The sequence below is a fragment of the Podospora bellae-mahoneyi genome, chromosome 2, assembly GCF_035222275.1.
Source record: "Podospora bellae-mahoneyi strain CBS 112042 chromosome 2, whole genome shotgun sequence".
In the NCBI taxonomy this organism is placed as follows: Eukaryota; Fungi; Ascomycota; class Sordariomycetes; order Sordariales; family Podosporaceae; genus Podospora; species Podospora bellae-mahoneyi.
In genome coordinates this window covers 2,901,724-2,929,253 of record NC_085881.1, presented here as the reverse complement: position 1 = coordinate 2,929,253, position 27,530 = coordinate 2,901,724, and the positions used below count along the sequence as shown (strand labels likewise).

At 52.4% G+C, this 27,530-nt stretch overlaps 13 protein-coding genes and 1 non-coding gene across 14 annotated transcripts; 6 read left to right on the top strand and 8 right to left on the bottom strand.

Annotated features, from left to right (window-relative positions):
* Nucleotides 1-91: 91 nt before the first annotated feature.
* QC761_207610 (uncharacterized protein) lies at nt 92-882 on the top strand (the record flags this gene model as incomplete). The annotated part of the gene is made up of 3 exons (XM_062876509.1): nt 92-142; nt 208-654; nt 721-882. 3 exons carry the CDS (start codon nt 92-94, stop codon nt 880-882), a joined length of 660 nt encoding a protein of 219 aa, XP_062735106.1.
* A 489-nt stretch (nt 883-1,371) lies between these two features.
* On the top strand, nt 1,372-3,103 carry QC761_207605 (uncharacterized protein; the record flags this gene model as incomplete). Its single annotated transcript, XM_062876508.1, has 2 exons — nt 1,372-1,660; nt 1,888-3,103. The coding sequence occupies 2 exons, from the start codon at nt 1,372-1,374 to the stop codon at nt 2,058-2,060; spliced, it is 462 nt and encodes a 153-aa protein (XP_062735104.1). The 3' UTR covers nt 2,061-3,103.
* On the bottom strand, nt 2,192-2,854 carry QC761_207600 (uncharacterized protein; the record flags this gene model as incomplete). Its single annotated transcript, XM_062876507.1, has 1 exon — nt 2,192-2,854. One exon carries the CDS (start codon nt 2,852-2,854, stop codon nt 2,192-2,194), a length of 663 nt encoding a protein of 220 aa, XP_062735105.1.
* Nucleotides 3,104-4,879: 1,776 nt separating the features above from the next.
* QC761_207590 (uncharacterized protein) lies at nt 4,880-5,632 on the top strand (the record flags this gene model as incomplete). The annotated part of the gene is made up of 1 exon (XM_062876506.1): nt 4,880-5,632. One exon carries the CDS (start codon nt 4,880-4,882, stop codon nt 5,630-5,632), a length of 753 nt encoding a protein of 250 aa, XP_062735103.1.
* A 757-nt stretch (nt 5,633-6,389) lies between these two features.
* Nucleotides 6,390-8,368, top strand: QC761_207580 (uncharacterized protein). Its single transcript, XM_062876505.1, has 3 exons — nt 6,390-6,758; nt 6,814-7,160; nt 7,220-8,368. Exons 1-3 carry the CDS (start codon nt 6,494-6,496, stop codon nt 8,249-8,251), a joined length of 1,644 nt encoding a protein of 547 aa, XP_062735102.1. The 5' UTR covers nt 6,390-6,493; the 3' UTR covers nt 8,252-8,368.
* A 6-nt stretch (nt 8,369-8,374) lies between these two features.
* QC761_0039570 lies at nt 8,375-8,479 on the bottom strand. The gene has a single exon. It is a non-coding gene; the product is annotated as a tRNA-Ile (tRNA).
* Nucleotides 8,480-8,604: 125 nt separating this feature from the next.
* On the top strand, nt 8,605-11,974 carry QC761_207570 (uncharacterized protein). Its single transcript, XM_062876504.1, has 5 exons — nt 8,605-9,300; nt 9,471-9,591; nt 9,811-11,045; nt 11,110-11,739; nt 11,772-11,974. Exons 1-3 carry the CDS (start codon nt 8,854-8,856, stop codon nt 9,840-9,842), a joined length of 600 nt encoding a protein of 199 aa, XP_062735100.1. The 5' UTR covers nt 8,605-8,853; the 3' UTR covers nt 9,843-11,045; nt 11,110-11,739; nt 11,772-11,974.
* Nucleotides 11,324-11,599, bottom strand: QC761_207565 (uncharacterized protein; the record flags this gene model as incomplete). The annotated part of the gene is made up of 1 exon (XM_062876503.1): nt 11,324-11,599. The coding sequence occupies one exon, from the start codon at nt 11,597-11,599 to the stop codon at nt 11,324-11,326; it is 276 nt and encodes a 91-aa protein (XP_062735101.1).
* An 827-nt stretch (nt 11,975-12,801) lies between the features above and the next one.
* Nucleotides 12,802-13,398, bottom strand: QC761_207562 (uncharacterized protein; the record flags this gene model as incomplete). The annotated part of the gene is made up of 1 exon (XM_062876502.1): nt 12,802-13,398. The coding sequence occupies one exon, from the start codon at nt 13,396-13,398 to the stop codon at nt 12,802-12,804; it is 597 nt and encodes a 198-aa protein (XP_062735099.1).
* Nucleotides 13,399-14,594: 1,196 nt separating this feature from the next.
* QC761_207560 (uncharacterized protein) lies at nt 14,595-17,367 on the bottom strand (the record flags this gene model as incomplete). The annotated part of the gene is made up of 3 exons (XM_062876501.1): nt 14,595-17,024; nt 17,084-17,121; nt 17,181-17,367. 3 exons carry the CDS (start codon nt 17,365-17,367, stop codon nt 14,595-14,597), a joined length of 2,655 nt encoding a protein of 884 aa, XP_062735098.1.
* An 888-nt stretch (nt 17,368-18,255) lies between these two features.
* Nucleotides 18,256-19,021, bottom strand: QC761_207555 (uncharacterized protein; the record flags this gene model as incomplete). The annotated part of the gene is made up of 3 exons (XM_062876500.1): nt 18,256-18,423; nt 18,483-18,920; nt 18,974-19,021. 3 exons carry the CDS (start codon nt 19,019-19,021, stop codon nt 18,256-18,258), a joined length of 654 nt encoding a protein of 217 aa, XP_062735097.1.
* A 127-nt stretch (nt 19,022-19,148) lies between these two features.
* On the bottom strand, nt 19,149-20,227 carry QC761_0039510 (uncharacterized protein; the record flags this gene model as incomplete). The annotated part of the gene is made up of 2 exons (XM_062872341.1): nt 19,859-20,227; nt 19,149-19,342 (listed from the first exon to the last, which is right to left on the bottom strand). The coding sequence occupies exons 1-2, from the start codon at nt 19,995-19,997 to the stop codon at nt 19,149-19,151; spliced, it is 333 nt and encodes a 110-aa protein (XP_062735096.1). The 5' UTR covers nt 19,998-20,227.
* A 164-nt stretch (nt 20,228-20,391) lies between these two features.
* QC761_207550 (uncharacterized protein) lies at nt 20,392-25,407 on the top strand. The gene is made up of 4 exons (XM_062876499.1): nt 20,392-20,729; nt 20,796-23,788; nt 23,880-24,512; nt 24,573-25,407. Exons 1-4 carry the CDS (start codon nt 20,520-20,522, stop codon nt 25,228-25,230), a joined length of 4,494 nt encoding a protein of 1,497 aa, XP_062735095.1. The 5' UTR covers nt 20,392-20,519; the 3' UTR covers nt 25,231-25,407.
* Nucleotides 25,408-25,443: 36 nt separating this feature from the next.
* On the bottom strand, nt 25,444-27,303 carry SEN2 (tRNA splicing endonuclease subunit sen2; the record flags this gene model as incomplete). Its single annotated transcript, XM_062876498.1, has 1 exon — nt 25,444-27,303. The coding sequence occupies one exon, from the start codon at nt 27,301-27,303 to the stop codon at nt 25,444-25,446; it is 1,860 nt and encodes a 619-aa protein (XP_062735094.1).
* Nucleotides 27,304-27,530: the final 227 nt, after the last annotated feature.

The following is a 27,530-nucleotide window of genomic DNA, read 5'->3' as shown; positions in this document are numbered from 1 at the left end:
CCCTCTTAGCCTCCTCCCGAACTCTTTCTCCATCGCCAAGAGGCTTCAAGTACCAAAATCTCATCGCCAAGACTCTGCAAGCGACATCATCATGTGGTCCAGTACCATCTTCGCTGCCACCACCCTGGCCACCTTTCTGAAGGTATGGCCTCCTACCCACGTCAAAGACCGAGAAGAAGAAGCATCAACAGCTTACCAATGAAACAGGGTGTCTCCAGCGCTCCCTCCCCCTCCACCGACGAAGCCCCGAACGGAATTGCCGGCTACAACATAGTCGACGTTTCCTGGGACCTCCCCGTCAAGCTTGACGACCCCACCAGCGAGATCGTCACCGTGACCGGCACGATCGAGGAGGCCATTGCCCAAATGGAAGCCGCCTACCCCGGCTGGAACGAGACCTTCCAAGCCGGAATCCCTACCGATCCCATGCCCACCGGTGATGACAAGAGCTTCGTCTCCGCCGGCACCGCTGATGAACAGCCCGAGTCCATCAACTGCAAGGTGGACTACGACGGCGCGAGAACGAGCAAAATCTGGGACGGGATTTGTTACTTGAGGCGTTTGAACACTGACTCACCCAAGAACGGGCCGGGGCCGGGGAATTGTGGACGAGTTAGCTGTTCGTGGAAATCGGCTATCTATTGGTGCAACGATGTGAGTTCGCCTTGGCTTTGGGTGGGGAGTGAGTGAAGGAAAGTCGACTGACGATGAGATATATAGAACTTGGAAGAGAAGGAGCTCACGTGGAAGCAAATTGGCGATGGCGCGAATTCTGTGCTGCATGGTGGATGCATCACTGGTAGATCGACCTATCAAAGGGTCAAGGGCCAGGCGTTCTTCAAGGACAATTGGAATGTCCTTGTTCGTGGGGATGATTGCTGAGGCGAGAGGGCGGCCGTCGACGGAGCAAAGTAGGGAGGGAGGCGAGAGTTGGTTCGCGTCGTTAGTCTGTGACTAATGATACCTAAACTAATTGCAAGGTCAAGACTGCTTATTGAACAAATGAGTGATGCTTGGTCCGCCCTGCAACCGCCTGATATCTAGGGCTGAGGCGAAAGCTGCAGCGGCTGAATTGTCGTTCTGCTGGGTTCACTCTGTCTCCTTGGTTGCAGTTACACGTTCGGATGTAGTTACTTGCATACCGGCTGAACACCCTACATAATCTGGCATCCTACCTCTTATTGACCCTACCGATTGCAACGTTGCAGGACTCGGGAAAGCTTGATTTGACCTTGGGTATATTATCCTGTACCATCTCTTTACGTACTAACGTTGTCTTTATTCTCTCCAACGATTTGTCTCCACTAGCCCTTGGTATCCACTACCCCTGAATTTGTCATCGCAAAGTCAACAAACCCACCGACCACCTCGATGTTCTCCCTTTTTGGCCTTGCATTTATTTTTATTGTTGGGACAGGGGTTGGTGCGGTAAGAGAAAAAGAGTATGGCTACTGGAACTTGACGATTGTGGGAGGAGCGTCGGCCACCGGGTGGCGGTATCAGGACACGACGTCTGTGTTTTTTGGGAGGGGGGACCAGGAGGGGGGTGGGAGGGGGGAGGTCCAGTGTCATTGGGTTTATAACCCTGAGACGAGAGGGGAGACGATGGAGTGTACTGAGGGGGGATTTGGGTATCAGTGGGGGGATGAGGGTAGAACGGGTGAGTTGATTTCTGCTTTGATGACCAGGTGGATGGGAGATTGGGGGAAGGGTGTGTGTGGGTGAGATGGGTAACGGTGAAGAGAAAAAAAGGGCGGGAAAGGGTTAGGTATTCGGGAGAAAAGTATATATGGGGATGTGGGAATGTCGAAATGTGGAAATGTAGTAAAGGGGACGGCAAGGGTACAAAAGCGTGGGCATATAAAGCTGACAGAACCTTTCCGACAGATATCACTGTGCAACAGACCCTGGAGAACATCGATGGTGAAGTAGGAAGCATCACACTAGGTGGAACGGCCAACGTGACTTTGAGATATGGAACTTCAGCGAACGGGCGAGGATTCGAGGGCAGGGTCATCGTGTCTGCTAAGAGATGCTGTTTGGGCAGGATGAATGGGTAGTTGAATCTAACACACATGGAGAGAACAGAGAAATGTCAGCTACTTGCCCGTGACCCCCAGCAACAAGGAGGCAATGTGCTCCTGCTCCACATGCACCTGTCCTGATCCAGACTGGCTGCGATGCTGAACCGTCAAAGTATACCCATCAATCCAACTCCCATCCCCATCAAAGCACCGACGGCAGCAGCTCCAGTCTCTCTAGGTCCACCCGCTGTACTCGTCGTTGATGCCGGACCACCCACGCCATTCGACCCATCAGTCGGCCCAAGACCAACTGCAGCAGCCGTGAGGCATGCGTCAACATCGGTAGCCACCATCAGAAGCGCGTTCCCAGCAACACCCGTCGCTCCCTCGCCGGAGCAGCTCGTGGCAAAGGCCTTGACCAACTCCTTGCTTGCATCGACCCACGAGCTCACATTCTTTTGCCAGATGGCAAACTCTTGCAGTATACTCGTGGACCTTTGTGGAATGGCACCGGCTATCTTGGTCGGGAAGGCGACGACGGCCGAGCAGACGACTCTCCTGTCAGAGTGAGCGTTTGTTGGTTGGAGTTTGGGATCGCCTGTCACGAAGACGTGGTCATGGCCAAGCGAGTTGGAACTGACGATCTCGGCGATGGCGGCTGGTTGGGTGGGATACGAGGTATGTAATAGGTAAAAGTTCTCCACGCAAAGGTCGCTCGGTGCCAAAGTTGGCAGGCCTGTCAGTGTTGGGAGGGCGGTGGTGTCCTGGGCAACAGCAAAGGTTGACAGGAGTATGAACCACAAGGTGGTGGTGGAATCAGGGGCTCGCATGATGGTGGAGGTTGTCAAGATGGCGATTCTGGACTGTTGAAAGGGGCAAAGTCGTAAGTCGAGAGACAGAGAAAGAAATCCCCGAACGGGCTTGCAGTCCAGCTGTATGTATTTGTCTCCTCCTTGAATTCTTGCGCGGTGATGATCCGGTTAGGACTAGACGCCTTGACCCCTGCATACACTATGACCTAGCCAGGCATTGCCAAGCTCGTAGCGCAACGGGTCAGAATCTTCGATGGCGGGCGGGGAACAAGTTTCATCTAGTTTGGTGTTCAAAGTTGGGGATGTTGACATCGCGATGGGAAGTGCTTGGGAGACATCAACCGGCAACATCGCCACCACCACAGTTATGCTGCAACCACTGCATCGATGTGCCTCATGTACCCCCAGCTTGGCTGTAGTATGCCACCTTGTGGCCCTCTTGGCAACCCCCCGACCCCTGTTCAGCCTGCAGCTCGTCTATCGGCGCGGATTTCCCGATTATTCTCAAACCCCGGTCTGCTCGCATCCTTCCAGGAAGCCTGTGGAGCTATGCCCAGGCGGGTATACGAATCGTGCTGGCCTCTTGGTTGCTCGGTTGCTTCTCACTTTCGACAGGAACCACTGAACAACAGTTTCCCTTATCTGTGTCGGGTGGTTGTTGAGAAGATACTGATTCAGATGAGCATTGATGGCAAGTATAAAACCCGCATTGGGACTATTCCTTGTCGTCCCTTCCTTTTCACTTGCTCAAATCTGTCAGTCGAGTTTCGGTTGGGAAGTTGCAAAGAGCGTCCATGCCGGCGGCTCCTTCCGCCGAACATCTGCAATGCACTTTCTCATCGCGGAATCTGCAGTTGTGCCTTCCACTTTCAAGCTTAGATATGAGGTGAACCTGGAAGGTGCAACTGTATTACAGGCAGGTGGCGCACCCCCCACTCCTCATACATCTCCAATTGCACAAAACGTGCGGGTGCACAAAGTCCCGGCAGCATACGGTAGTTCATCAAGGCCATACCATCTTTTTCCACGCCGAGCTGTAAAAAGACGATCGCCCAGTCATTTACGAAAACACCCATGGGCTTATTTCCACCGCCATAGGTGATGTTGCTATGAAAGTTGTCTCTACACCAAACAAAAAAGGCTGCTGATGGTGATAGTCACATAAGGTTGATAAGAGTCTTGGAAGTTTTTGAGACTCGATACTAATGGTGGCCATCTGGCTTAACTGTTTCGGGATCACACCTGCCACCGATCGCCCAGGGCTGGTTGTAGGTGATAACTCGCTATCAGCTCTCCATTGATGTATCTTCCTACCCATGTGGGATACAAATCCTGCTCTATCTACCCGCCTTGGCTGACATTTCATTGTTGTCACCCTCCAAGTATGAAAGAAAGACAACTTTGGCTATGGCCCTTTGTTGTGGAGGGTGTTCAGACAAAGATTCCAAAGTACATGTAATGCTGCAGACAATGTAAACAGGAATACTACCAAAACTATACTAGATAGTTTTCTATATAAGGTTTGAACGATCTTTCGGACCAACCGTTTGATATTAATCTTCTTCGACCATCTTCCTGATGCATGCCGCACATTCATTACGCACCAGGTTGGCAGGTATTCGCTGAAGCAATATTCCGAGATAGTATCTCGGTGGACCACATGCAGGTCCCAACGGATGTGGTAACTGCCGCCAGTAAATTCCGGTGAGAGAACAAAGGCGGCTCTGTCTGGTAGCACAATGGAATGGTTCTGGCTCCATATACTTAGAAGACAAGGCGAATATTCGAATAAACATAGGTAGCTATCAGTTGGACAGCATGATTTAACTCACTTCAACTATATTGTAAATGAATCAGAGATTACAGCAAAGAAGACTATTAAAGCACGACCGCTCGTCTCTGCCATCATCATTCATCTTCATCGAACCATTCAGTTGACTCCAACGCAACAACTACCTTAACTTATTCTTCAGCTAGGTAACGTCTCAACTCAGACTACTACCCAACTAACGTCTTTTTCCAGAAACCCGATTTAGCATCAAAATGGCCTCTCAAAGAGCAGAGCTTCAGTACTGGCCTACACTCAAGGCTTGGATTCAGGAAAACCGTCTCGGAAACTACCCCGGTGCCACCACAACGCCTGTTGTGCACTGTGTCATCTGCCTCGACAAGGACGAGATCCTCACCCCTGCCACTCCTCCACAAAATATTGCCAATGCCCACCCGGGAGTAGCTCTTTTCTGCGGGCACATGATGTGCAAGGCTTGCTACGGGCGCTGGGAAAAACATCTGACAGAAGCCGGTAAGGCCGTCACTTGCCCCACCTGCCGACACAAATTGGTGTATACTACGAGCCAGGTTGCTTCCAACGGCTGCACACACCCTGCCTATGCCTGGGACCTCCCAGTGGAGACCTACTCCCCCATCAACATCCCCCCTACCAAAGACGATGAGGGGTCTATCCCCAACTTCTGCCACAACTGTCGGGTCGACAGAATGAACTACATTGCCCGACATATCACTGAGCTTCGGCAAGAGGGCTATGATGACTTTCAGGTCAGGAATATCTTGCTTCATTCCGCTGGCGGTGCTCTCGAGCTGACCGATTTTGAGCAGCGAGCGGCCTTCCCACCTAATGCTAATGGTACATATTTTGCACCCTGGGTTGCGCCCCCTCGTAATAATGAGCAGAATTATCTCCTCGACCAGCTTCGTCAGCAGCTCGTCAGGGAGGGGCACTCATGGCGTGGCCGTGTCCCGCAACCTCCTCCTGTTGGTTTCTTCGGTCTACAGTAGACACTGGCAAGGTAGGTTTTAGTTGCCAAAAATACCACTCCTGGAGATAATGAAGAGCTGGCCTCTAAAAATAGAATGTGAGCCTGAATCTGATCAATGATCTTAATCGTATTTTTTAAACAAATTATTGAACTTGTCCCAAAATCTTGAACTTTTGATCTGTGGTTATCCGCGAAACTTCCATAGTCTGTTGTATGCTTGGTGTTGTTTATTACCTACCTCTCACTCGCCCCTGAACCCCTGAATTCAGGTCGCATTTCCCCTCAATAACCCCTGCTAAACCGCCAATCGATCGACCGTTGGGCGCATATGCTTGGGCCTTATCGATAGGGACGATTGTTCGCAGCACACCGTGATTAGACGCTGCTATCGTCACGATCTCCGGGTCGTTTGAAGGCCGCTCCTCAAGAGCCGAATGGGAAGCTTCTTGATTGCTTGTTTATGAGATCAGCAAAAATCAGTAACACGCAGCAAACGAGTCTCTCCATTTTTTGTTGAGCCGTCCACCGGGGGTGGCCTGGCGGCGGCCTCCGCAAACAACGAACATCCCCACTCCTGACTCAGCTGGGAATACCCTCACTTTTCCGAATTCGGCATACTCCACCTTCAGCTCTTTTGCTCTTGCACTGCCCGACTTCCCCAGCTGCAACGTCAGCGTGCCTCCAAGCCCAACATTCCTACCTGAAACCATGAGACAAGATGACCGGATCTTGGCCCTTGTGCTTGTTTTGGCCTCAATGATTTGTTGAAATCAGTCCAAACAGAAAAAACCACTCGTCACCGTATGCATGGCAAGAGTTTGACGTCACTCGTATCACCCCACCGCCAAGCGATTGCTATCGAAAGTCCACAACTGATCGGATGCCAAGGCAGCGGGACCCAGGACCCCGCAGCCCCTCCTCCTGCTCCCTCTTCGCGTTGCTGTGCACAGCCAGACCCGGTTTGGGTATATATGATACGTTTGCCCAACTCGTTGCTGTGTTTCTGCCATATTTTAACTTCTTCACAGTTGACTCTGCTAGTTGCGGCCTATTCCCTAGTTACGGTCCCCTAGTCTCACACACATCACACACCATGGCGTCCCTAGTAGAGACTCTCACTGCCTCTGGCGGTCCCGAGTCAGCGGGTATGTCATGTTCCACCCACAAACAAGACTCGGGATTCAACTGACAAACATACAGGTTTCCTGAACGACCTCGTTGGTCACCTATGGCCCAACATCTGTGTTGCCGGTGGCGCCATGATCAAGCAGATTGCTGAGCCCATGTTCGCGCAGATGCTTCCTGCTCCCCTGAACACACTTCACTTCGCCAAGATTGACTTGGGCGTTCAGCCCATGACCTTCTCCAACGTGGATGTGCACAAGGTTGACAACGGTGGTATCAAGCTGGACTTGGATGTCAACTGGGATGGCAACTGCGATATCGAGATGGACGGGAAGATGATTCCTAAGGTGGGCGTTGAGCACGTCAAGCTCAGTGGCAGACTATCTATCCTGCTCTGCCCAATCACCAATGTGATCCCTCTTGTAAGTTGACCGAGGTTCTTTGGCGCAAGTCTAGGCATGCCTTACTAACAGACTCGCAGATTGGCGCCGCCCAAGTCTCCTTCATCAACCCCCCTTACCTCAAGTTTACCTACACAGATGGCGCCAACATTGCCAATCTTGGCTTCATCGACTCTTGCGTCCGCAAGGTCGTCCAGTCCATCATTGCCGGCATGGCCGTCCTTCCTAACCGCTTCCTCGTGAAGCTTGACCCATTCAACGATTACTTCAAGACCTACCAGCTCCCAGTCGGTGTCGTCCGTCTCACCATCGAGTCAGGAAGCAACTTTGGCGAGGAGCTCAAGTCCAAGAACATTTTCAAGAAGCTCGTCCACGATGTCCCAGACTGCTACGTCACCACCTCCCTCTCAGGCGAGACTCCCGGCTGGAAGACAGCCACGGTCAAGGACAACCACCACCCCGAGTGGAACGAGACCAGAGACTTTATCGTCTCCGATCACGATCAGTTGCTGGCGTTGGATGTCAAGGACTCAGACACCGCTTCCGACGATGACATTGGCCTCGCCACCATCACTGTCAGGAACCTCCTCCTGGCTCATGGTCAGAAGCAGGATCTTACCCTCATGCACAAGGGCGAGGAGACCGCGGGCAAGCTTACTGTCAGCGGCAAATACTACCAATTCATCCCCGATGCCACCAGCATCATCGGCGATGAGAACCCCGCAGAGATCAAGGGCTTGCTCGCCGTCCTTGTTGCTGCTGTCAAGAACCTCAAGGGTGCTCGCGAGCAGCTCAAGCCCAGCGTCGCCATCACCTGGGGCGCGCACAAGTTCCAGACCGTCGTCAAGTGTGATGTTCCGGGAGGCGCTGAGGATATCCAGAACCCTCACTTTGACAATACTTTCCGCATTCCTCTCTCTGGCAGCATCGAAGGTGCTGCTCCTGTAAGAATTGCCCTGATGGATGGCGAAAACGAGATTGGCGCTGTTGAGGTGCCTCTTGAGGAGGTCCTTGCGTCGGAGAACTTGGCTTTGCTCAAGGAGTTTGATGTTGGTAACGGCCAGATTGTCAAGGCTGGTGTTGTCATCAGGGGTACCAAGCTTGTTGAGTAAGGGAAGGATAAAATGAGGGATGGGGTAACAAAACCATAGCATTAGCGTTCATTATCAGAATTATAAAAAATAATTAATGACTTGATAGAAAGTCAAAAGTAAAATAAAAATGGTAAAAGAATGTGCCCAATAACAGGATTGAACTGTTGACCTTCGCATGACTTGATATGCCTCAAATATATGAGAGGAATATTAGTACGACGCTCTAACCAGCTGAGCTAATCGGGCTTCTGATTGGACGTATATAGTATCGTGACTACCATTTAAGAAGAGATGAATTGGCAACTCCAAGACAGAGTTGATCAGCAGAGGGATTTATGCGATGAATGGCATGCAAAATGCAAGAGAAACCAGAATTTGAAGAGCCAGGTGCAAATTAGGAAGAGGGTCTTCGACATGAGAGGTAGGAGGGATGATGAGTGAGACTGTGAGAGAAGTGGGATGTCGAAAGTACTCACTTCAACCAAGCAGCGAAATCATTGACGTCACAAAAGGACACCACCCACCACAGGCCCCCTATCCCACAAGCCACGCGACTTTGATCTCTCCAGCCATCAACAATCATCCATTTCTTTTCTTTCCCAGGAATTGGCAACTCATCAATGCGCACCTGCATCCTCTCCCCCCTTCGAATCAAGTCCACACTAGTCACCACTACCACCACCACTTACACCCCACGCTTACTACTCTTACCGACCACCACCACCACCACCACCACCAAGATTACCACTCACCACCCCATCAACTTCTACCCTCAAGCACGCACAATGTCCTCCTCTCACTCCAAGACCCAACTCAAAGGAGGCTGCACCTGCAAAACCGTCCAGTACACCCTCACCCTCAACTCGGTGGAAGATGCTCGGACAACACTTTGTCACTGCAAGTCCTGCAAGCGAGCCTTTGGGACAAATTACGGACTCACAGCCAAGGTTGCCTTGGATGCTTTCTCGTACAATGAAGGGACAGAGACGCTCAAGAAGTACACGCAGCAAAACGGAGTGACGAGGGAGTTTTGCGGGGAGTGTGGGGTTTTTATTTGCGAGTATGGTGTAAGTACCTTCTCGCCCTCTTGATTGCATCCCGTATTTGGGGGAGTGATGGGACAGCCAACTTGACTGTCAGGACTTCAGAGATGGTTTTTTGGATCACGATGTTTTGCGGGAGATATGATACTGAAGGATGGCTTTACGTACACAATGGACTAATCGAGAAATGGCAGAAAGAAGCAGCCGACAAGTTTCGGTATGTCATGTGGGGGTCTCTTGATGAGCCAGAAAATATCCCGCCAAAGGGGGAGTTCTTTTGCAAAGAGAGGGCTTCTTGGATGCCTGAGATCAATGGTAGGTGTGCTTTTTTTTCTTGCCAGGGGAATTTCGTCCGAGTGAGATTGGGAAGTTGTCACGAAGGATTCGATAGTGTGGAGGATTGTTGGTGGGAGAAGGTTTTGGGGTTTGTCAGGAAGGGAAATCCGAATGTTGGGTGCTTGGACTTTTGATTCCTGTTTGATGCTCATCAAGAATCCAGCTTTTGCTCAAGTTGCTGATTTCGTTCTTTTGCAGGTGTCTTTCACAAACGCGAGATCAAGGAGTAATCGGTCGATTTCGGTCTGGACCTCTGCACTCGACGTCCATTGCCGCCAGCTCAATGATATTTTAATGTCAGTTGCTGCTGCTGTTGCACACTGTTTGAGGCGGCAAGCGGAGGTCTCGGAAAGAAGGGTCTCGGATTGTCCACATGAGAAGCATGCGGGGATGTTTTTTTTGGGTATTATCTCTTAAAAGTGTACGCAAACAGATGAAGACTCTCGGCTTGCAGATAGGATGCTAATGAGGGTGTAGAATCCTCACTTCCTCCTGGCTTTGTTGGGTGTCGAAGGGTTCAGACTTCTTCACCTCCAAGCCCGAAATAACCGAGTTCATACACCAACTTCCTCTTGGTATGAAAGCCACATGTCCCAAGAACAAGAATAGGGATCGCGCCAAGAATGTGTGTCGTCCAATGTTTTATAGAACTCGATGGAAATTTTGTAGGGCCTGGCGAGACTGGGACTGGCAAGCGCTGAGCCGGAAGCTGGTTGGTGGTGAGTGACGGGACCTCGACTACTGATTTTGGCTGGCCTCACTTCCAGAAAAGAAGCAGCCTTCTGCAACACACCGCCGCTGCATGGATGAGGGCCCTCAACGTGCTTGCTTGTTTGTTGGTGCGGCGGCAAATTGCCGTGCTTCCGGCTTTTATCGTCGAATTCTGCCATATTTTGCTGACGAGGCCTAGAGCGGTTTTATGATGTATCTATTGGTGTAACTTGTATCTGATGGGCCATGATGGCGGCTGATCCCGACGGATTACCACCCCCCATGGGCCACGCTGCCGGCCGACTTCCTTCATCTGTTCGTGCCGAAGCGAGCCATTCTGTGCAAGCTGCCGCCGACCCCAGCCGAAGTGTCATTGTTTTCTTTTGCCCTGTCAGGCACCCCCCTATTCACAAGGTGGTTGCTCACCGAGTGTCTTGTTCCCTGCTATGCTGTCTATCACTACCAGATAGGGACAGTATATGCGTGAAGATAGATGGCCTTAACGAATCTGTAGGATTTTCTCAGAATTCTATTGGAAGTCAAGTTCAGGAAGTTGTCCTTGACAAAGATGCGTCCTGCAGGAGGGGTTGCTTTCGTCCACCACACAGTGTTGTCGACTTGCCGCTGTCGATAGTCCAGTTGAGGACCGCCTTGTGATTGTGCAGGCCTTGGAAACGAAGGCACCTCATGATGCGAGGTGGGGTTCAGAACCCCCTTGAGATGTGCGTTCCGACATCAACTCCAAAGGATGGTGGTAGTCGAAGAGAGCTGAACCAATGACCGAAGTCACGTTGCGCTCTGCTCCGTATCCGACTTCACCTCCATGGGAGGACAGGATCCGATGAGGGAGACCGATGATGGGAGACCGGAAAATACTATAAAAGAGCGCACGCCATCCCTGAACAACACGTCAACTCTTTTCTTTCCATCAAGCACTCAAGCCTTCAATTGTCTTTACCACCTTTCCAACAACATCATTACTAACAGTACCTACATCCTCTCAGTATCTATTACCACCGGCCTTGCTGCCCCCGCCCAGACGGACACTGCCCCCGTCCTTGTAGACCACCAGGTCATCCTTACTCCAGTGGACGTCAACACCTGCGTCAACAGCCTCGTCGGCATCCCTCTCTTCCAGGCTCTTTGCCTGCTTGGTGCCATTCCAACTTTGAGCCTCAGCAATATCGCAGCCTGCCTTGGCGGTGTCACCAACATCGCTCCTGTACGTGAAGCCCTTTCTTCGTTGGCCGATATTTAGCTCTTTTGTCTCTAACATTCAACAGCTTTGCGGCTGCGTCGAATCACTCCCTGCTCTGGGACCCGTTTTGGGCAGCTTTTGCTAAATGCTCCTCAAACCAAACGGGCCAAGGCTCCGAGCACTGAAGCGCACAAGCCACTGGGAGAACTGTGCATAAGGGGAACTGTGCATAAGGGGAACTGTGAATAAGGGGAACTGTGAATAGGGAATGTATGGGTTGATGATCACATCTTGAGACGAGCCTGAGACCGCTGGTTGGGATGGATGGATGGATATAGGATATGTCAGATTTACGGACACTCCTTCTTGAAATCTTCTTTATTTCATTTTGTCAGGATGATCATCACGAGCCACTCATTACATATCATTATCACATATAATAATTTTTGGAACAAACCTTGTTCCTATTGATATAGTGTGACGATGAACTACATCAACACTACAAAGAAAACCAGGGGTATCGCAAGAAACGTGGGAAAGACTCCGAAACTAACAAATAACCCTGCCAAACCACATGGTGTGTTGTATTGCTGAGGCTGAGCAGTTATATAAACCGAAGCACCACTGCACTAAGCCCAACTCCATCAACCCAAACCATCTCATCCAACCTCCACATCTAGACCAACTCGTACCATCCAACAATGAAGCCTGTCCAACAACCAAACCCCAGAATCCGCAAGTCACACCCTAACCGTCCACGCAATCTCACGCTAGCCTTGCCCTTTGGCAAAAACCTTTCCTCCACATTCTTCTTCCAGTCCCACCCACAGCTCAACGTCGAGCCTCAGGCTCAACCGGCGCGCAAACCGGCGCCACTAACAGCCTCAAACACAGAAACGTTCACCAGCTGGAACTTACACTACAACCGTGAGACTCCAAGCTTCCAAGGTTTCTCCTGGCCCTCGGGTGTTGATACAACCGAATCCCGCTCGCTGTCGACAGATCTCTTCTCTCCTCGCACTATCCCCCTGGACACCTCACTCGGGCGTGCCATTCAGTAAATACGCCGCCAGCTGTCCGCACATCCACTCATCCCACTCTACCGTCTCCTTATCCGGTTCTCCGCCAGGCGGGGTGGCAGGGGGGCGAGCATACTGGTGGTATCCCTGCCGGTCAGCAACAGCCTGCTGAGGCATAGGAGAGGGGTTGATCACACACCGACATTGCCGCTGCAGCTGGTAATTACCATTCCCCTCCGCCATTGGCGTCCCTCTGCCCTCCTAAGACAAAGACCCATCCCGACTAGCACGCGGTGTCTGCTCCCCCCCCATCGCCCCCACCTCCTTTTCCTCTTCCCTCCTCGCCATCCGCCACCTCCCGGCCCTCTCCGACCTCCCCCTCTGCTCCTCCCTGATCTCCGCCTCCGTGACGAAACTCTCCTCCTTCTGCCTTTTATACCTCTCCAGAATCGCCCCGAAACTGTAATCTGGCATGGCATACTCTGGATCGTAAGTCGGGGGGACAACCCTTTCTGGTGTTTTCGGACAGGGGGGTTCACCCATGATGTTGCGCCTTGCGCTTTCGGCTTTTATCTCTTCTTCCATGATGTAGGAATCTTGGGTTTGGCGGTAGAATTCGAGGAGGGAATCCCAGGTACATTCGGGTAGGTCGTACCTAAGGTCGGAGATGGGGTGTTTGTAACCCTGGGGGATGACGCCTGTAGCGGGGGTGCCTGAGAGGCGGGAGGTTATTGTGGCTGAATGTTGTTTTGGGGTGAGGTGGGAGAGGAGGGGGGTTGGGCGGCGGAGGGCGGGAGTGAGGGGTGGGTTGGTGGACTTGGTCGGCTTGGTGACGCGGTTGGGGTTGGGTTTGGGCATTGTTACGGTGGTGGAACAACGCAATATACCGGGATAGAATAGGTAGTGATGAATTGATTGCTGTTCTTCGAACGAATGTTGTCTTGACACTTGATGTTGTCGGTTGACGAACGTTACGGATGTTCTGCCGAGGTTGGTGATGGGATGGACGCTGCTTCCGACGAAGAAAAAAAGGAAGGAATCTCTTTTTTTTTTTTTTTTTAATGCGAGACATTTTTTTCTGGTGGCTGATGTAAAGTTTTCAGTGGCATGAATGAAGATAAGCCTTCCGAATCTACGGTTTCCAGACTTTGGATTGCTTAGATCCAGAAGCGCTGCCCGCCATGGCGCCTGTGGAAGAAATGGCCAAGATTGAATGAACAGGTCTCCACAGGTGAAAAGCCTCAGCCATTTTCACCTATTGCATTGGCTTTGACCATGATATGTGGCCTGTTATATGCCCCTGCGTGAAATAATAGATGGAAAGAAGCTGGGGGTATTCTAACCCGTCTGTGAAGGGATTTTGGAAGTGAGAGTCACTGCAAGCTAAATGGACCGAAAATCCAGAGAAGGATCTTTCATGATAGGCAGTGAGAAGACCTCCTAGGGTAGTCAACCTACTAGGGTAGTCAAGAAAGCTTCATGAACATCCCCTCTGCCCCCATCCCAACATACCAAATTACGCACCCCAAGATCAAAGCCGTGATACGGTCCAAAGTCCATAGACCTACACACGACATGCCAAACACCCCGGGACCATTTACCTCCGTGGCCTCCGGCGACAGAAATTGGATAGAGGCATCGAGACAAATGCATGACCTGGGAACTCGCCGCCGCCGCCTATAAGATGGCCAGCCAGAGGAGAATGAACTTCATTCACAGGGGTGACAGTCACTTGAACCAAGAAACTTTGTATTTAAAAGAGTCTACCCAGCCAGGGTTGCCTCGGACTGTTTACCCTCATCCAATACCTGCCTGACCTGATTTTGCCCTACCAAACCACGGCGTCATACACATAGCCTTCCCATACCAATTGATGATACATGCATGTTCCATATCCAATGCTTGTGCATCCACTTGTTAGTGACAATATTCCACATGTTCAACCGAGGGCGACGTACCATCATCTCAAATCATGTCGACATCATAAAGGGGTATACGCACTTCCTCCCCAGGGATTCCAGCCCTTACCCAACACACATCTTCTCCAATCCTCTTCACGGACCAGACGCCCCAACAGAAGCCAACATCTCCTTACAAATCTTCAACCGATCATGCGCCTCATGCAACAACTCCGAGTACGCCTCCGCAAAAATCGAATGCAGCGCCTCCAACAAATCCGACAAGCCATCCACCAACGTCCCCGCCGTAGCCTCCGTCAACTCGTTCATATTCGCAACATTCGACAAATAAGCCGACACTCTCCGATAATTAACCGGCAACACCTTCGGCGGCCGAAACGGCGAAGTAGGATGGCTGCTCATGTCGTGAACCGAGTCATGCTTGCTGATAGCACGCACAAACGACCAGATACACAGGGCAGCGTAGTACATGACCCATGGCCGGTGAGGGTCGGGCTCGCTGCGGCAGGAATAAGACTGGACCTCGATGGGGGGCAGGTGAACACCCCCGAGACCGATGCGGTCACGGTCGCTGCTGCTGATGCTCCCGCTGCTTCTCCGTGGGTCGACCAGCACACGGTGAAGAAGCTTGAAGGAATGAAGCACCGCGTGGCGGGTGGTAGGCAACGTTGCCCAGTGCTTCATGCGAGCAACAACGTTGGTGTAGTCCCGAACCGAAACCTTCCTACCCAAAAGACGCCTGGCTCCAGCATACACCTGACAGTCGACAATATCGACGTGCAAGCTCAGCTGAGCAAGATGGTATAGGACAGCGGCGCTGTGGATGGGGCCGTTGGCACCAGAGGGCTGGGAAACAGGAGTGGCAACTCCAGGACTCCCCGTCGTGCCCTGCGCCACGTCGAAACTGTACTTCCAGTCGTCGTATGCCTTGAGAAGAATCTTCTTCCATCCGTCCTGGGTCTCGCTCGGCGGGTTGGTGAAGTCCAGCCATTTGAGGTGTGTTTCCCTGTGGCTGAGATGCCAACCAACACTGAGAAGACCACACATGATGATCATCCGGCCGAACGAATGAGTCTTGACCTCCTTGCCATGAAGGGCACGCTTCAGGCCGTCCAGAAACGAAATGGTCTTTACACCATACATCCGGAGATTCTGATCGAGCTGCCGTACAGTATCCGGGTTCGAGGCGGTCCAGAGATTATCGTCACAGGGGAGTGGCAGCCGTATCTCATGCGGAGCCATCTGTGCAGCGTGGCCAAACATTGCTGCATGTATGATGTCCATCATGAAGGCTGCAAATACCACCCGGTGCATCGCTTCCGTTTCCGCCCATCGACACCACCACGTATGGGAGTCAAGGCTCACCCCGTGTGGATGATCGGCTGAGGTCACCTCCGGCGGGGACTCGCTTCCCGAACGCCCAATCAAGGGGCTTCCTCGACGGAGGAGTGTCAGTGCCACCGAATGGTAAATATGCGCCCGTTCGTGGAGCTTCCGAGAAGAATACATCTTCTCGTAAAACTCCAGCAAGAGCAAGGCCTGGGCGACCCAGAGCGCCACGGGTGGGGAGGCTTCCTCCGCCGTTACAATCTCCCATCTCACGCCGGTGATCATGACATCGGCAAAGCCACCATAATCTGGCAGGTTTCCATTTGTGTCCCGTCCACGCAGAGAAATAGCACCGAGCGATATCATGACCATGAGGAGGAATATTGAACAGCGGTTGCTCAAGAAGGTGGGCTGATGCACGATGGGTAATCGAGGAGATACATGATCCCAGTATTCCTGCAGACAATCGCGCATCATCTCCACACTCAGTGCAGGCATGTCACCGCTGCTGTTCTGCTGCGCCAGACTGGCAATCAGAGGCTCCGCCTTGGGCTGCTTCTGCCGGAAAGAATGGAACCAGCGCAATACTTCCTGTCTTCTGAACTCGGACAAAAGCTCGTCGTTCTCGAAGCGGGGAGGGGTTTCGAGCTGTGACCGGCCACCACTGGTCAGTGACTCGTAGTCGTAGTGAATGTTGTTGTTCAGAGTTGACTCGAGCCCACCATCCATGAACGGGAGGTGAGACACACTGAAGTCGCCATAAGGGGCGTGTGGATCGAACAGCCAGACAGCAAAATTCTCGTGGGAAATATCGTCGTGGGGAAACTCGACGTCGACGCCGCGGTACGACACGGGGTTCTGCGGCTGTGGCGGCCTCTCCTCACGAGGGTAATACCCTGGCTTAGGCCTGATTATGTTACACTCCATATCGGGCATTTGGGGATGCCAACCAGGCTGATGGGTAGATAGTCTCGGCGCGGGAGGATTTGGAAGTGTAGGAGGCTGGCGCGGTCTCGGCTCGGGGGCTAGCAAGATGGCGGCATCGTGAGGGGCATTCGGAACCGACGGTCGACTTTCGGCGCCAGGAGTAGGTGACAGAACGGCGCTCCCAGATGCGGCGGATGACTCGTCCTTGACGGCACTGAAGCTGGGCATTCGGTTTCGGGGTACGTACGACGACGAATGCCTCTTCCTGTGCCTAGCGAGAAGGTCGGCTCGTACAAACTTTTGTTCGCACTGTTGTTCCACAGCATCGTCAGTGTCCTGTGTGTCTTGCATCAATGGGTCAAACGTACACCCGATACATCGCAACGAAAGATCTCCTTGGGCTGATCTGAGGTCTTGGTCAGCTACAGGTGATGGCGCACACGCGCAGGAAATAGCAGATCGCACGGTTCAACTGGTGACGCTGGAGATGCTCGGCTCTCGAGTAGAGCTTGTCACAGCCCGGGTAGGGGCAGCTGAAGCGACGGGGCGCTCCCTTGCGGCTCGCGCGTTTGTATGTGGTCGTGGGAGTGCCGGCGCCATTTTCGATGCCATTTTGAGGCTGCTGCGGGGGAGAAGGTTGTTGGGTCGCCATCGTTGTCGTCTAGCTAGTACTGGAGACGGGGGCTCATTCTTGGGGTCGTGAAATTCGTGGACAAGGCCGCAGCGCGCGCCTCTCTCTATCTGCAGCGAAAGAAGGACATCTGAACGAGCTTTGCAAGAAAACTAAATGGCAGGCTCGAAGGTTTCGAGAGAACGATAAAGCATCGAATTCCATCAACAGGGGCCGATCTGGGCAGCTCCCAGCTCTGGGCCTGGGCGCCTCTGCGGCGCGGGGCAGTTTACCCCAGACTTTGGCGCACCCCCACGCCCAATCTCCACCGGCCCCCGTTCGAATTACCCCCTCCACGTGGAGGTACAAGTGGTACTATTACTTTTACATTTGACGACGATATCTGTAACCGAGGAGTCTCTGTTTCTTTTTTTCTCTTTCGTTGAGTTTGACAGCGAAAACTTCCCTTGACAGAGTCTTTTTTTCAGGAGTCATCTTGGGCGCTAACGGCGTGCAACCCCTTAGGTATCCAATGCCGCATAGGTGGTGGACCACGGGCGGGAGCTTGGGCACCCAATGCACTGAGGTGGGCAGCTTGGGCGACAGCTCGACGTGGGGGTTTGAGGGGGGTCCCCCCAACAGAAAGCCAAGCAGCATTTCACAAAAAAAAGGCTCTGACGAGAAAACTTTGACGAAGATCTCCCGGCCCGAGATAAGCGATGCCAAACTCTTTGTCTAGTGAATCTAGCTCAGCCCTGGAGCTCCGCGGAGCTAGTTTCAGACCAATACATTTCTTCCCCTGGAACAGTGGGTCCTAAGAGTTGAGTTAGAGGTTCTCACAGAACAATTGGAATTGCTGTGAAGATGGCAACAGTCGAAATATCTCAGTGTCCTCCATTGCCAGATAGCCGCGAATACCATCATCGGCATTTAGCAGTTTTCCCAGTCCTCCTTGACAGTGACACTGAACTTCTCCTTGAATGTCACCGTGCCCTTGGCATGGTAAACTCCCTTGTCATCTTGCTTCTCGCAGTTCCTACAAACGTCATATGCTCCATCAGCAATGGCGTTCCACTCGACCTCCTTGTCGACCGTATCCTGATCTACAGTTAGTAAACAGACATCAAAGCTTACAGCACAGGGTGACCAAAACGTACCGCATTGCACCAGTAGATGGCAGTGTGATAGGAGCAGCTGACACGTCCACACTTGCCCGGATTGTTGCTCGCTCTGCCCGACAAGCCACGCAAGTACGAGACCCCCTGGCCAATACGGTACTCGCTCTGCGCCTCCCCGGGAATATTGCAGTCAGTAGATACCACGTTGCCCAACTCCGGGTCGTCGTCCGCCCTAAAGCCGAAGCGCGAGGGCAGCTGGACGGCGGGCAGCTGAGCCACAAAAGATTCGTTCCAACCAGGGAAGTGGGCTTCCATCCTGGCGACTGCCTCTTCGATGGTACCGGTGACAGCAACCTTCTTGCCATTGGGGTCGTTAATGTTGATGGGGAGGTTCCACTGGACCGGAACAATCTCGCGGCCCTCCAAGCCAATGGAGACAGTGGCCTGGTCAGGGGAAGCGGGGGCACTGTGAACAGCCTGTGGCACGAATTAGCGACTTGTTCCGGAAGACTAGCTGACGATGTTCATACGCCAAAGAGAGCCAGAAAGCCGACGAGGCGGGTGATGGTGGGCACCATATTGATAGACTTGTTGGTCCTTGGTTGAGTTGTTGGTGTTGGTTCTGATCGAGTTGGTGAAGAAAGAGAGAAGCTTTTAGGCAACAAAGAGAGCAGCAGTTTGTTCAGAAGAGACGCTCAATATATACTAGCTCAGGAACAATAGCACGGCTCCGTCAGAGATCAATCGCTCCTGCCCAAGATACCGCCCGTAACTGAGAGACCCGCAGTGAATTTCGGCAGCAAGTGACTCGTAAGCGTCCTGCTTTGTTGAAAAACCAGGTTCCAGGATTGTCTTCGGCTTTCGTCCGTACAATCCACCGCCTTCCAGAGTATTTCGCCCTGTTACCTGTTATGATAGAGCGTCAAACCGTCCTTATCCGCTATTTGTTTGGTTGCACTCACAGGCAGTTGCTCTTGCGCGATTTGGCTCGGGTGAACGGTCATGGATCAGGAGGCTGATACAATACAGTATCTCCAGATCTGCTGGAGGCCTACTCACTAGAGTGAATAGACCGATCGAGTTGTCATAGCGCGATATCCTGCGCAAGAAATCTCTCCATTTTGTGCTGGTCCTTCATGCTTTCGATTCTCTGTTTCAGTTCCTGATATCGAACAACGAGCATCGTGTCGTACTAAGAGCTACGACGACGAGAGGGTGGCTGGAGATTGGACTTCAAATATATTAAGAAGTTGAGCATATAGGTCAATTGATAGTACGCTAACTCTTTGTTACCGAAGTTGCATTTCTGGCTGTCATAATTGAATGCGGAATTCTTCTAGTAATCTTGCCCGCGTGTCAGCTCCAGCTGGCAAACATTCGAGATTTTCTGTATATCTAATGGGGGCTGGACTGACCTTCCGCATGCTGAAATCTGGCTGGTGACATGCCCATGGCAATGTTGGCCATATCACGCACAAACAAAATCAGGATCACAAGACAAAACAAGTCACAACGAGTCCACCCCCAACGGCGACAACCTCCCAGCATCAACATCCCTTCCTAACCCTCCTTCTTTAGGCTCCTCCCTAGCCTCACCAAAATCCCCAATCCTCTCATTATAGGCCTCCTCCTCCTCCCCGGTCGAAACCCTCCCCATAATCACATTTAACCATGGATACCGACCAAACCGCGCAACAACAGGCTTTTGCCCATTCTATCGGACACGTCCCCTCGCCAAGAAGGCAAGCGTTGCGAGGAAGATCAGAAAGAAACAAGCTTTCCGGATTTTTCCGGAAATATGGCATATTGCAATGGAGGCTGAAGTTGGAGGTTTGGGAACAAATGAAGGTTGCACTTGCATATCTCGTGAGGTAGCAACTACCTTCCTTTCTTGGCAGCATAATTCGAGAAACGGGAAAGCACTGGACTTCGGACTGCAGCAGGAACCCCGCGTCCACCATATTGAACCGCGATATTGAGGCGCCTTTGCCGACACCGCCCTTCGAGTATTCTCTGTAGAGATTGCTCGAAACATGCTCTTGATCGGGAACCCACCTGAGGATATCATCATTCAGCATGGACTTCACAACCTGTACCGACGACGCGTCGTTTGGACCATCGGTCCAGGGCTGCCGAGGGGATTTCGACTTCACACTCAAATTTGAAAAGATATTTCTCGCCATTATTCCAGCTGCCATTTTCATTGCACTTTCTCTACCAAGAATCGTCCAGCTATACCGCAAGCCAGGTATTGTTGGAGGTGCTATTTTGCGTTACTCGAAGCTGGTGAGAAATCCGGCTGCCAAGTGTGCCCCTGTTTGATCATGGGCTGACAGTTCTTTCTTTGAACAGATATCTATAGCCATCTACGGCATCTTTGTGTTCTGCCAGCTAGTCTTGAGCATTGCAAAATCACGGAAATTGGGCATATACTTCATCCCTGCCGACGCCTTGGCTCTCGCATCTAGTATCTGTATGCTTCTACTCTCTTCCCTCGAACACACCAAATCACCACGTCCATCCATCTTCTTGAACGCCTATCTCTTTATCGCCACTCTCCTGGATATCTCGCAGACTAGAACCATATGGCTGGCATCCTCGAATCATGACGAGCTCAACTACGCTAGCATCTTCACTGTTGGCGTAGCTATCAGGGCTCTTCTTATTGTGCTCGAATCCCAATCCAAGTCAAGATGGATTCTACAATGGGAAAAAGGTGCCCACAGTCCCGAGGAAACAGCAGGTCTCTACGGTCTTGGTGCATACTTCTGGCTCAACAAGCTATTTTTGAAGGGATATCGAGGTGTCCTCACCATTGATGATCTCTTCCCCTTAGACCATAATATCGCTTCTGCCAAGCTATACGCTGAAGCTGGTCATAATCTCGAGGCTACAAAGCTGGGAAAGCGGCAGCACGGACTGGCAAAGGCAGTCATGAAAGCTTTGGCTGTGTCCTTTTTGTTGCCCGTCGGACCTCGTATTGCGTTCGGGGCCTTCCAGTTTTGCCAACCTTTCCTCATCGAAACACTCCTGGGATACCTTGAACAGCCCGTCGAAAAGAGTCCGAAGAACATTGGATACGGATTGATCGGCGCGGGACTCCTTATCTATGTCGGTATGGCAGTGTCATCAGCCTTTTACTGGTACTTTCAAGAACGCGCCATGTACATGACCCGCGGCCTACTTGCCGCTGCCGTGTACAGAAAGACAACCGAAGCCAGAATCTCAGCTGCCGACGATTCGGCCGCCCTCACCTTGATGAGTGCCGATATCGAACGCGTTCTGGTCGGATGCTTGGAGATGCACGAGTTTTGGGCCAACATGGTCGAGGTGGTCTTTGCCTGCTGGTTACTGTCCAGGAAAATCGGGGTTGCCTTCACCGCCCCTGTCATTATCGTGGGCGTTTGTGTTGTCTGCTCCTTCTTCCTTGCCAAGCTTACTGGCCCTAGGCAAAAGGCTTGGATGGAGAGGATACAAAAGCGAGTAGGACTCACCACGAACATGATCACACAAATGAAGCACCTCAAGATATCTGGCCTCTCGGCTCCAGTTGAGGAGTCGATTCAGGCCATGAGGGTGGACGAGCTCGGGGCTGGGGCAAGATTCCGGATCGTCCAGGTTTATGCAGCGGCAGTGGGTTACACTCCGTTGTGCCTTTCCCCTGTTGTAACCTTTGCCTTCGCCTCCAGGACATTAGATGTGACTACGATCTTCACGTCCATTTCCTACATTCTGCTGTTGGCCAACCCTCTGGGATCACTGTTCCAGCATATCCCAAGTTTCCTGGCGGCCTTGACGTGTCTGAATCGCATTCAGGCTTTTCTGGCACAAGATTATCGCACCGACTTTCGCGAGTCCGAGATCCTTATGGATCGCACTGCCAGCTCACCCACGTCAAAGCTGAGTTTGGAAAGTGTTGAGGTTCACGCCGACCCCGGCCTTGAGATCACAGATGGCAAGTTTGGTTGGGACAACGACAAGACTGCTCTTCATGATATCGATATCCGCATCCCACACTCCAGTTTGACCATCGTCATTGGGCCCGTAGCTTCTGGCAAGTCGACGCTCTGCAAAGCTTTACTGGGCGAAGTGCCTGTATTTGGAGGTAAACTTCATGTGGCAAGCCGCTTCCGCAAAATTGGGTATTGCGACCAGACCCCTTACCTCTCGAACGCAACAATCAGGGAGAACATCATTGGCTTCGACGCCTTCAATCAAGAACGATTTGACGAAGTCGTTGAAGCTACCGTGCTTCGCCAAGACCTCGAACTTCTGCCTCAAGGTGACGAGACCAATGTTGGAAGCAACGGGATATCCCTGAGTGGAGGACAGAAGCAAAGGGTGTCGATGGCCAGAGCTTTGTATACGGACTCGAAGTTGTTTGTTTTTGACGACATTCTCAGCGGCCTGGACGCGGACACGGAGGAACAAGTGTTTCGCCGTGTCTTCTCCCCGGATGGCTTGTTACGTCGGAGAGGTGCTACAGTTGTCCTTTGCACCCACTCCATCCGACACCTACCATCGGCAGACCACATCGTCGCACTGGGTTCAAATGGCAGGATTGTCGAGCAGGGGACCTTTCAGGAGCTGATGAAGAATGACATGTACGTCAACAGCTTGGGTGTCCAGGAGTGCGATGCCGCAAGCTCGAAGGAGGATTTGGCAGTACAGGAAAAACCAGGTCTGAGCACAGCTCTGAAGATGACCCCGAACAAGGTCACGGCCTTCAGCCCAGAAGCGGACAAGACGAGGGCAACGGGCGACTTCACGATATACCGGTATTATCTCGCTCGCCTCAACCTCTTTGGCGTTATTGTCTTGATCATGGCAGGCTTCGGCTGGGGTTTCTGCATCAACTTCTCCACAATCTGGCTGAAGTTCTGGTCAGAAGATGTCGCATCGCCTCAGCCACAGCGGTCCAATGCGTTCTACAATGTATTATACGCGCTGTTCCAGTTGGGTGCACTGATGTCTCTGTTCCTTTCGGCTTTGGTGGTCTTTACCTCCATGATCACAATATCAGGGGCTAGACTCCATCTCGAAACGCTCCGAACGGTCATCAACGCGCCTCTCAAGTTCTTTACGACAACCGATACTGGTATCGTGACCAACTTGTTCTCACAGGATATGACTTTGGTCGACGGGCAGCTTCCCATGGCGCTTGTCAATCTCATACTGTACATCTTCAACTGCCTCGGAATGGCGGCAGTGGTTGCTACGGCGTCCCCTTATCTGGCCGTTGCTTACCCGTTCCTGGCGGTGGTCTTGTACGGGATTCAAAAGTTTTATCTGCGGACGTCGAGACAGATCCGATTGCTGGATTTGGAGGCCAAGAGCCCGCTCTAGTAAGTACCCCCTCCTCCCCCCCACCGCGCGCGCGTTGAGGATGAAACCAATCTTGACTATGAATAACTGACATTGATGTTTAATAAGCTCCCACTTTATCGACACAATCAAAGGTCTCGCTACATACCGCGCCTTTGGCTGGGTGCCTGAGGCTGTCAAGAAGAATGACATCCTCCTCGACACTTCTCAGAGACCGGCGTATCTCCTAGCCATGATCCAGCGCTGGCTGGCTTTTACGCTGCAGATTGTTGTTGCTGTGCTGGCAGTGGCGGTGATCGCCCTGTCGACGCAGATGCGCTCGAATACTGCGTTTACTGGAGCCAGTTTGGTGACGCTGATGATCTTTGGGGAGGCGTTTTCGTACATTATCCGGTTTTACACCATGTTGGAAACGTCGATTGGTGCTGTCAGTCGGTTGAAGGCGTTTGGGGAGACGGTTAGGAGTGAGAATAGTGAGGGAGAGGATTTGCTGCCGGGGGAGGAGTGGCCGGCGAAGGGGGAGATTAAGATGACGGGGGTGTCGGCTTCGTATGGGTATGTCTTTTTGCGCCCCCGCCCCCACCCCCCCCTGACGCTTTTTTCCAGATCCAGCCTTGACAGTTGTTGTTACAGCGGGGACGAGGATGGCAAGCCGGGAGTAGAAGGCCAGAACTTCGCCCTCAAAGATCTGAACATTGATATCCTTCCAGGTCAGAAGGTGGCCATCTGCGGTAGAAGCGGCAGGTTCGTCCCCCTTCCCCCCTCTACTCGTCTCCAGTCTTGAAAATGAGCTAACATCACCAGCGGCAAATCCTCCCTCCTCCTCCTCCTCCTCCGCCTCCTCGACCCTATTTCTTCCCCCGCCTCCACCATAGAAATCGACTCCCTCCCCCTCACCAAAACCCACCGCTCCACCCTCCGCCAGCGCATCATCGCCGTCCCCCAAGACCCAGTCTTCCTCCCAGACGGAACCTCCTTCCAAGCCAACCTCGACCCGTTTGGGCTCGCCTCCGAAGAAGAATGTCGCTCCGTGTTGGGGATTGTCTCCCTCTGGCAGTCCTTTGTTTCGGAACGAGGCGGCCTGCAAGCGCCCATGTCATCAGACACGTTGTCTCAGGGACAAAAACAGCTTTTTAGCTTGGCGAGGGCAATTCTCAGAGGACGGATCCGTGCTAGAGGCAAGGGGAAGCAAAAAGAGGGAGGGGTGCTGCTTCTTGATGAGGTTAGTTCCAGTGTGGATAAGGATACTGACGAGGCGATGCAGAGGATGATTTTGGATGAGTTTGCTGGGTATACCATTGTGATGGTCAGCCATCGGCTGGGTATGGTGATGAATTTTGACAGGGTGGTTGTTATGGATGAGGGGAGGATTGTGGAGGATGGTAAGCCGAGAGAGCTTGTTGACCAGGAGGGTTCGAGGTTTAGGGATTTGTGGATGGTGGGGAGGAGGAAGAGGAATTGACGTTCTTGAGGCAAGGCAAACATGTGTGAAGGCGGGCACCAAAAGAGATACAAGATGATGAAACGAGCTTCAGATTTGGGACCCGAGGTCCATGCATAACTACTGCCTGCCTTTTTCCCATGCCATTCCGTGCTGCCATTTTGTTGTACAGAATCTAACCGGAAAATACCAACGCCGTCCCAATGCATTTATAGGTTATACAAAAAAAGATCATCATCTGTTGCGGTTGACGGAAAATCTCCTGACCATAACCTCCCGTATCTTGTACTTCTTGAGAGCAGCAGCAATGCCACCCTCCTTCATCGCCTCATCGAAAACAGGAGGAGGCGGCACGTCGACGTAAACAAGCACCAGACTCTTCAAGACGTGTGACAGCACACGGTTGACACCCATCAGCCAAGACCACGACTTCTTCGGCTTTTGATGTTCGTATTCCTCCCACCGAGCATCCGAGAAAGCAGGCATGACCATCAGGCCAAACTCACTGTGGTCAAACACCGGACCACGTTGGTACAAAATCCAATCGACACCAAACTTGATGCCATGACGTGGCACCCAGCCGAGGGAGCGGAAGTGATGATAAACGGCGTAGTGTACGAGAAACGGGTCGTCAGGGCGAAGACCAGCCGAGGGGGGGAAGTAGGAATAGGAGCGGAAAAGACTGAGCAGTCGCTCGTTGGAGATTGGTTCTTTGGTCTTGGGGTCGATGACCTTGAGAGCGCCAAGTGAGAAGGCGAGAAAGAAGGCTTCTTCGGGCGCAAGCTGGAAGTGTTCCTTATCCTGAATCTCCAGAGCGGTAGCAGGGACAGCAAAGCTATTCGACTTGGCAGCTGGCTCGGCTGGTGACACGAGACCGGGACTGGGCGGATCACCACGGTTGAAGGTGGTGGACTCGACTTGGGGAGAGAAACGGACGCTCTTTTGACGTTTGGCAACGGGCTGCGAGGGTTCTTCTTTATCCTGGACGGAAGAGCCGGTTGCTGACCGTTTGGTAGGGGTGCAGCAAGGTGTGGGTAGCAAGTCCTCGGGGAAGATGGGCTTGTGTGTTTCCTGAGCGTCACCTACCTTGTGAGCAAAGGCACTCGCCTTTCCTGTATGACCATTGAGGCCATCAATCGGGCTGACACCATTCACCTGTTCGCCAGAGACATTCACAGTGGATGCCAAGCCCGACTTCGTGACAAGGTCTGCTGCTGAGTTGGGCAGGGCCAGCAACTCTGCTGGGCCAGTGGGTGGTCTCAGCTCTGTAAGCATCATGTTGTTCAAGGTGCCATTGATCTTCGCCAACGAGTTAGGCAACGCAAGAATCTCTGCAGGTCCGACAGGGGGCTTTCCGTGCGCTACATGACCGTTGGACACTCCATTCTCCAGAGGCGGCGAGGGTAGTCCAGTAGGGACTGGGTTCTTCAGTTTCGGCACCGAGAAGGACTTGACCACAGGCTTAGGGAACTTCAACGGGGGGAGCTTGGCAGACACGGCCTCTTCCTCAGGGGCACTCTTGGTCTCAGGTCGGGGTTCGGTTGTTACCGGTGATGGCGTTTGGAGGGCAGCCTCGGCAAGCCTCTGGCGTTCAATAGCCTCCAGCTCTGCCTTTGCTCTTTCCCATTTGGCAAGGCGGCGTTCCTCACGACGCGACTCTGTGCGAACCTCGCTCACCGTCTTTCCTTCGGGCGAACCTCGCCGAGCGAGCTCCCTCTTCAGCCAATTAGGCTCACTACGACTCAGACTTCCTTTGCCAAAGAATCCCTGCTCCCAGAGAGCCCGGATGGACGCTGGGTCTGGAACATGAACAGAACATGTATCTGGATCCCATACTCCAATATGGATGACAGACGGTTCTTTGGATGGCGGGGACAGAACCTGTCTCAACCAGGCGTACACCAAGTGAAAAAGAGAAATTGGGTTGTTTGGATAGAACGCAGGTAAAGGAAAGGTCCGAATGGGTGCGGGCAGCGCATAGATTTGATTCAATGGCGTCCTCGGCGACCCAGCTGGGGCCCTTGTGGTTACTGTTTCGCTCGACTGGCCGGGAGGCGCAGTCACGGGACTGACTGTAGGTTCAACCGTCGCCATTGTCACTCATATCGACCTGAGCTAGGAAACGTCAGTATGCAGTCAAGATGGCAGCTGTGCATGATCCCCCCAAAAATTGTTTGACTCGACATTGCTCAGATACCGTTGTAGTCTAATACATGGGCATACATTGAGCATCCACTGAAGGATATTTGCTCTAAGCTCCAAAGTAGTCATCACCGCAATGTGTGCGATACCAATTGGCCTCACTCGAGGGCAATGGTATC

Bases quoted from the DNA above. Each gene is read 5' to 3' on its own strand.
- QC761_207550 (XM_062876499.1), top strand. From the start codon at position 20,520: ATGGACTTCACAACCTGTACCGACGACGCGTCGTTTGGACCATCGGTC. The intron at 20,730-20,795 runs GTGAGAAATCCG...TTCTTTGAACAG, and splicing joins TTTTGCGTTACTCGAAGCTG to ATATCTATAGCCATCTACGG. The intron at 23,789-23,879 runs GTAAGTACCCCC...TTTAATAAGCTC, and splicing joins GAGGCCAAGAGCCCGCTCTA to CCACTTTATCGACACAATCA.
- QC761_207580 (XM_062876505.1), top strand. From the start codon at position 6,494: ATGCCAAGGCAGCGGGACCCAGGACCCCGCAGCCCCTCCTCCTGCTCC. The intron at 6,759-6,813 runs GTATGTCATGTT...ACAAACATACAG, and splicing joins TGGCGGTCCCGAGTCAGCGG to GTTTCCTGAACGACCTCGTT. The intron at 7,161-7,219 runs GTAAGTTGACCG...ACAGACTCGCAG, and splicing joins TCACCAATGTGATCCCTCTT to ATTGGCGCCGCCCAAGTCTC.
- QC761_207570 (XM_062876504.1), top strand. From the start codon at position 8,854: ATGCGCACCTGCATCCTCTCCCCCCTTCGAATCAAGTCCACACTAGTC. The intron at 9,301-9,470 runs GTAAGTACCTTC...GAGAAATGGCAG, and splicing joins TTTTTATTTGCGAGTATGGT to AAAGAAGCAGCCGACAAGTT. The intron at 9,592-9,810 runs GTAGGTGTGCTT...GTTCTTTTGCAG, and splicing joins TTGGATGCCTGAGATCAATG to GTGTCTTTCACAAACGCGAG.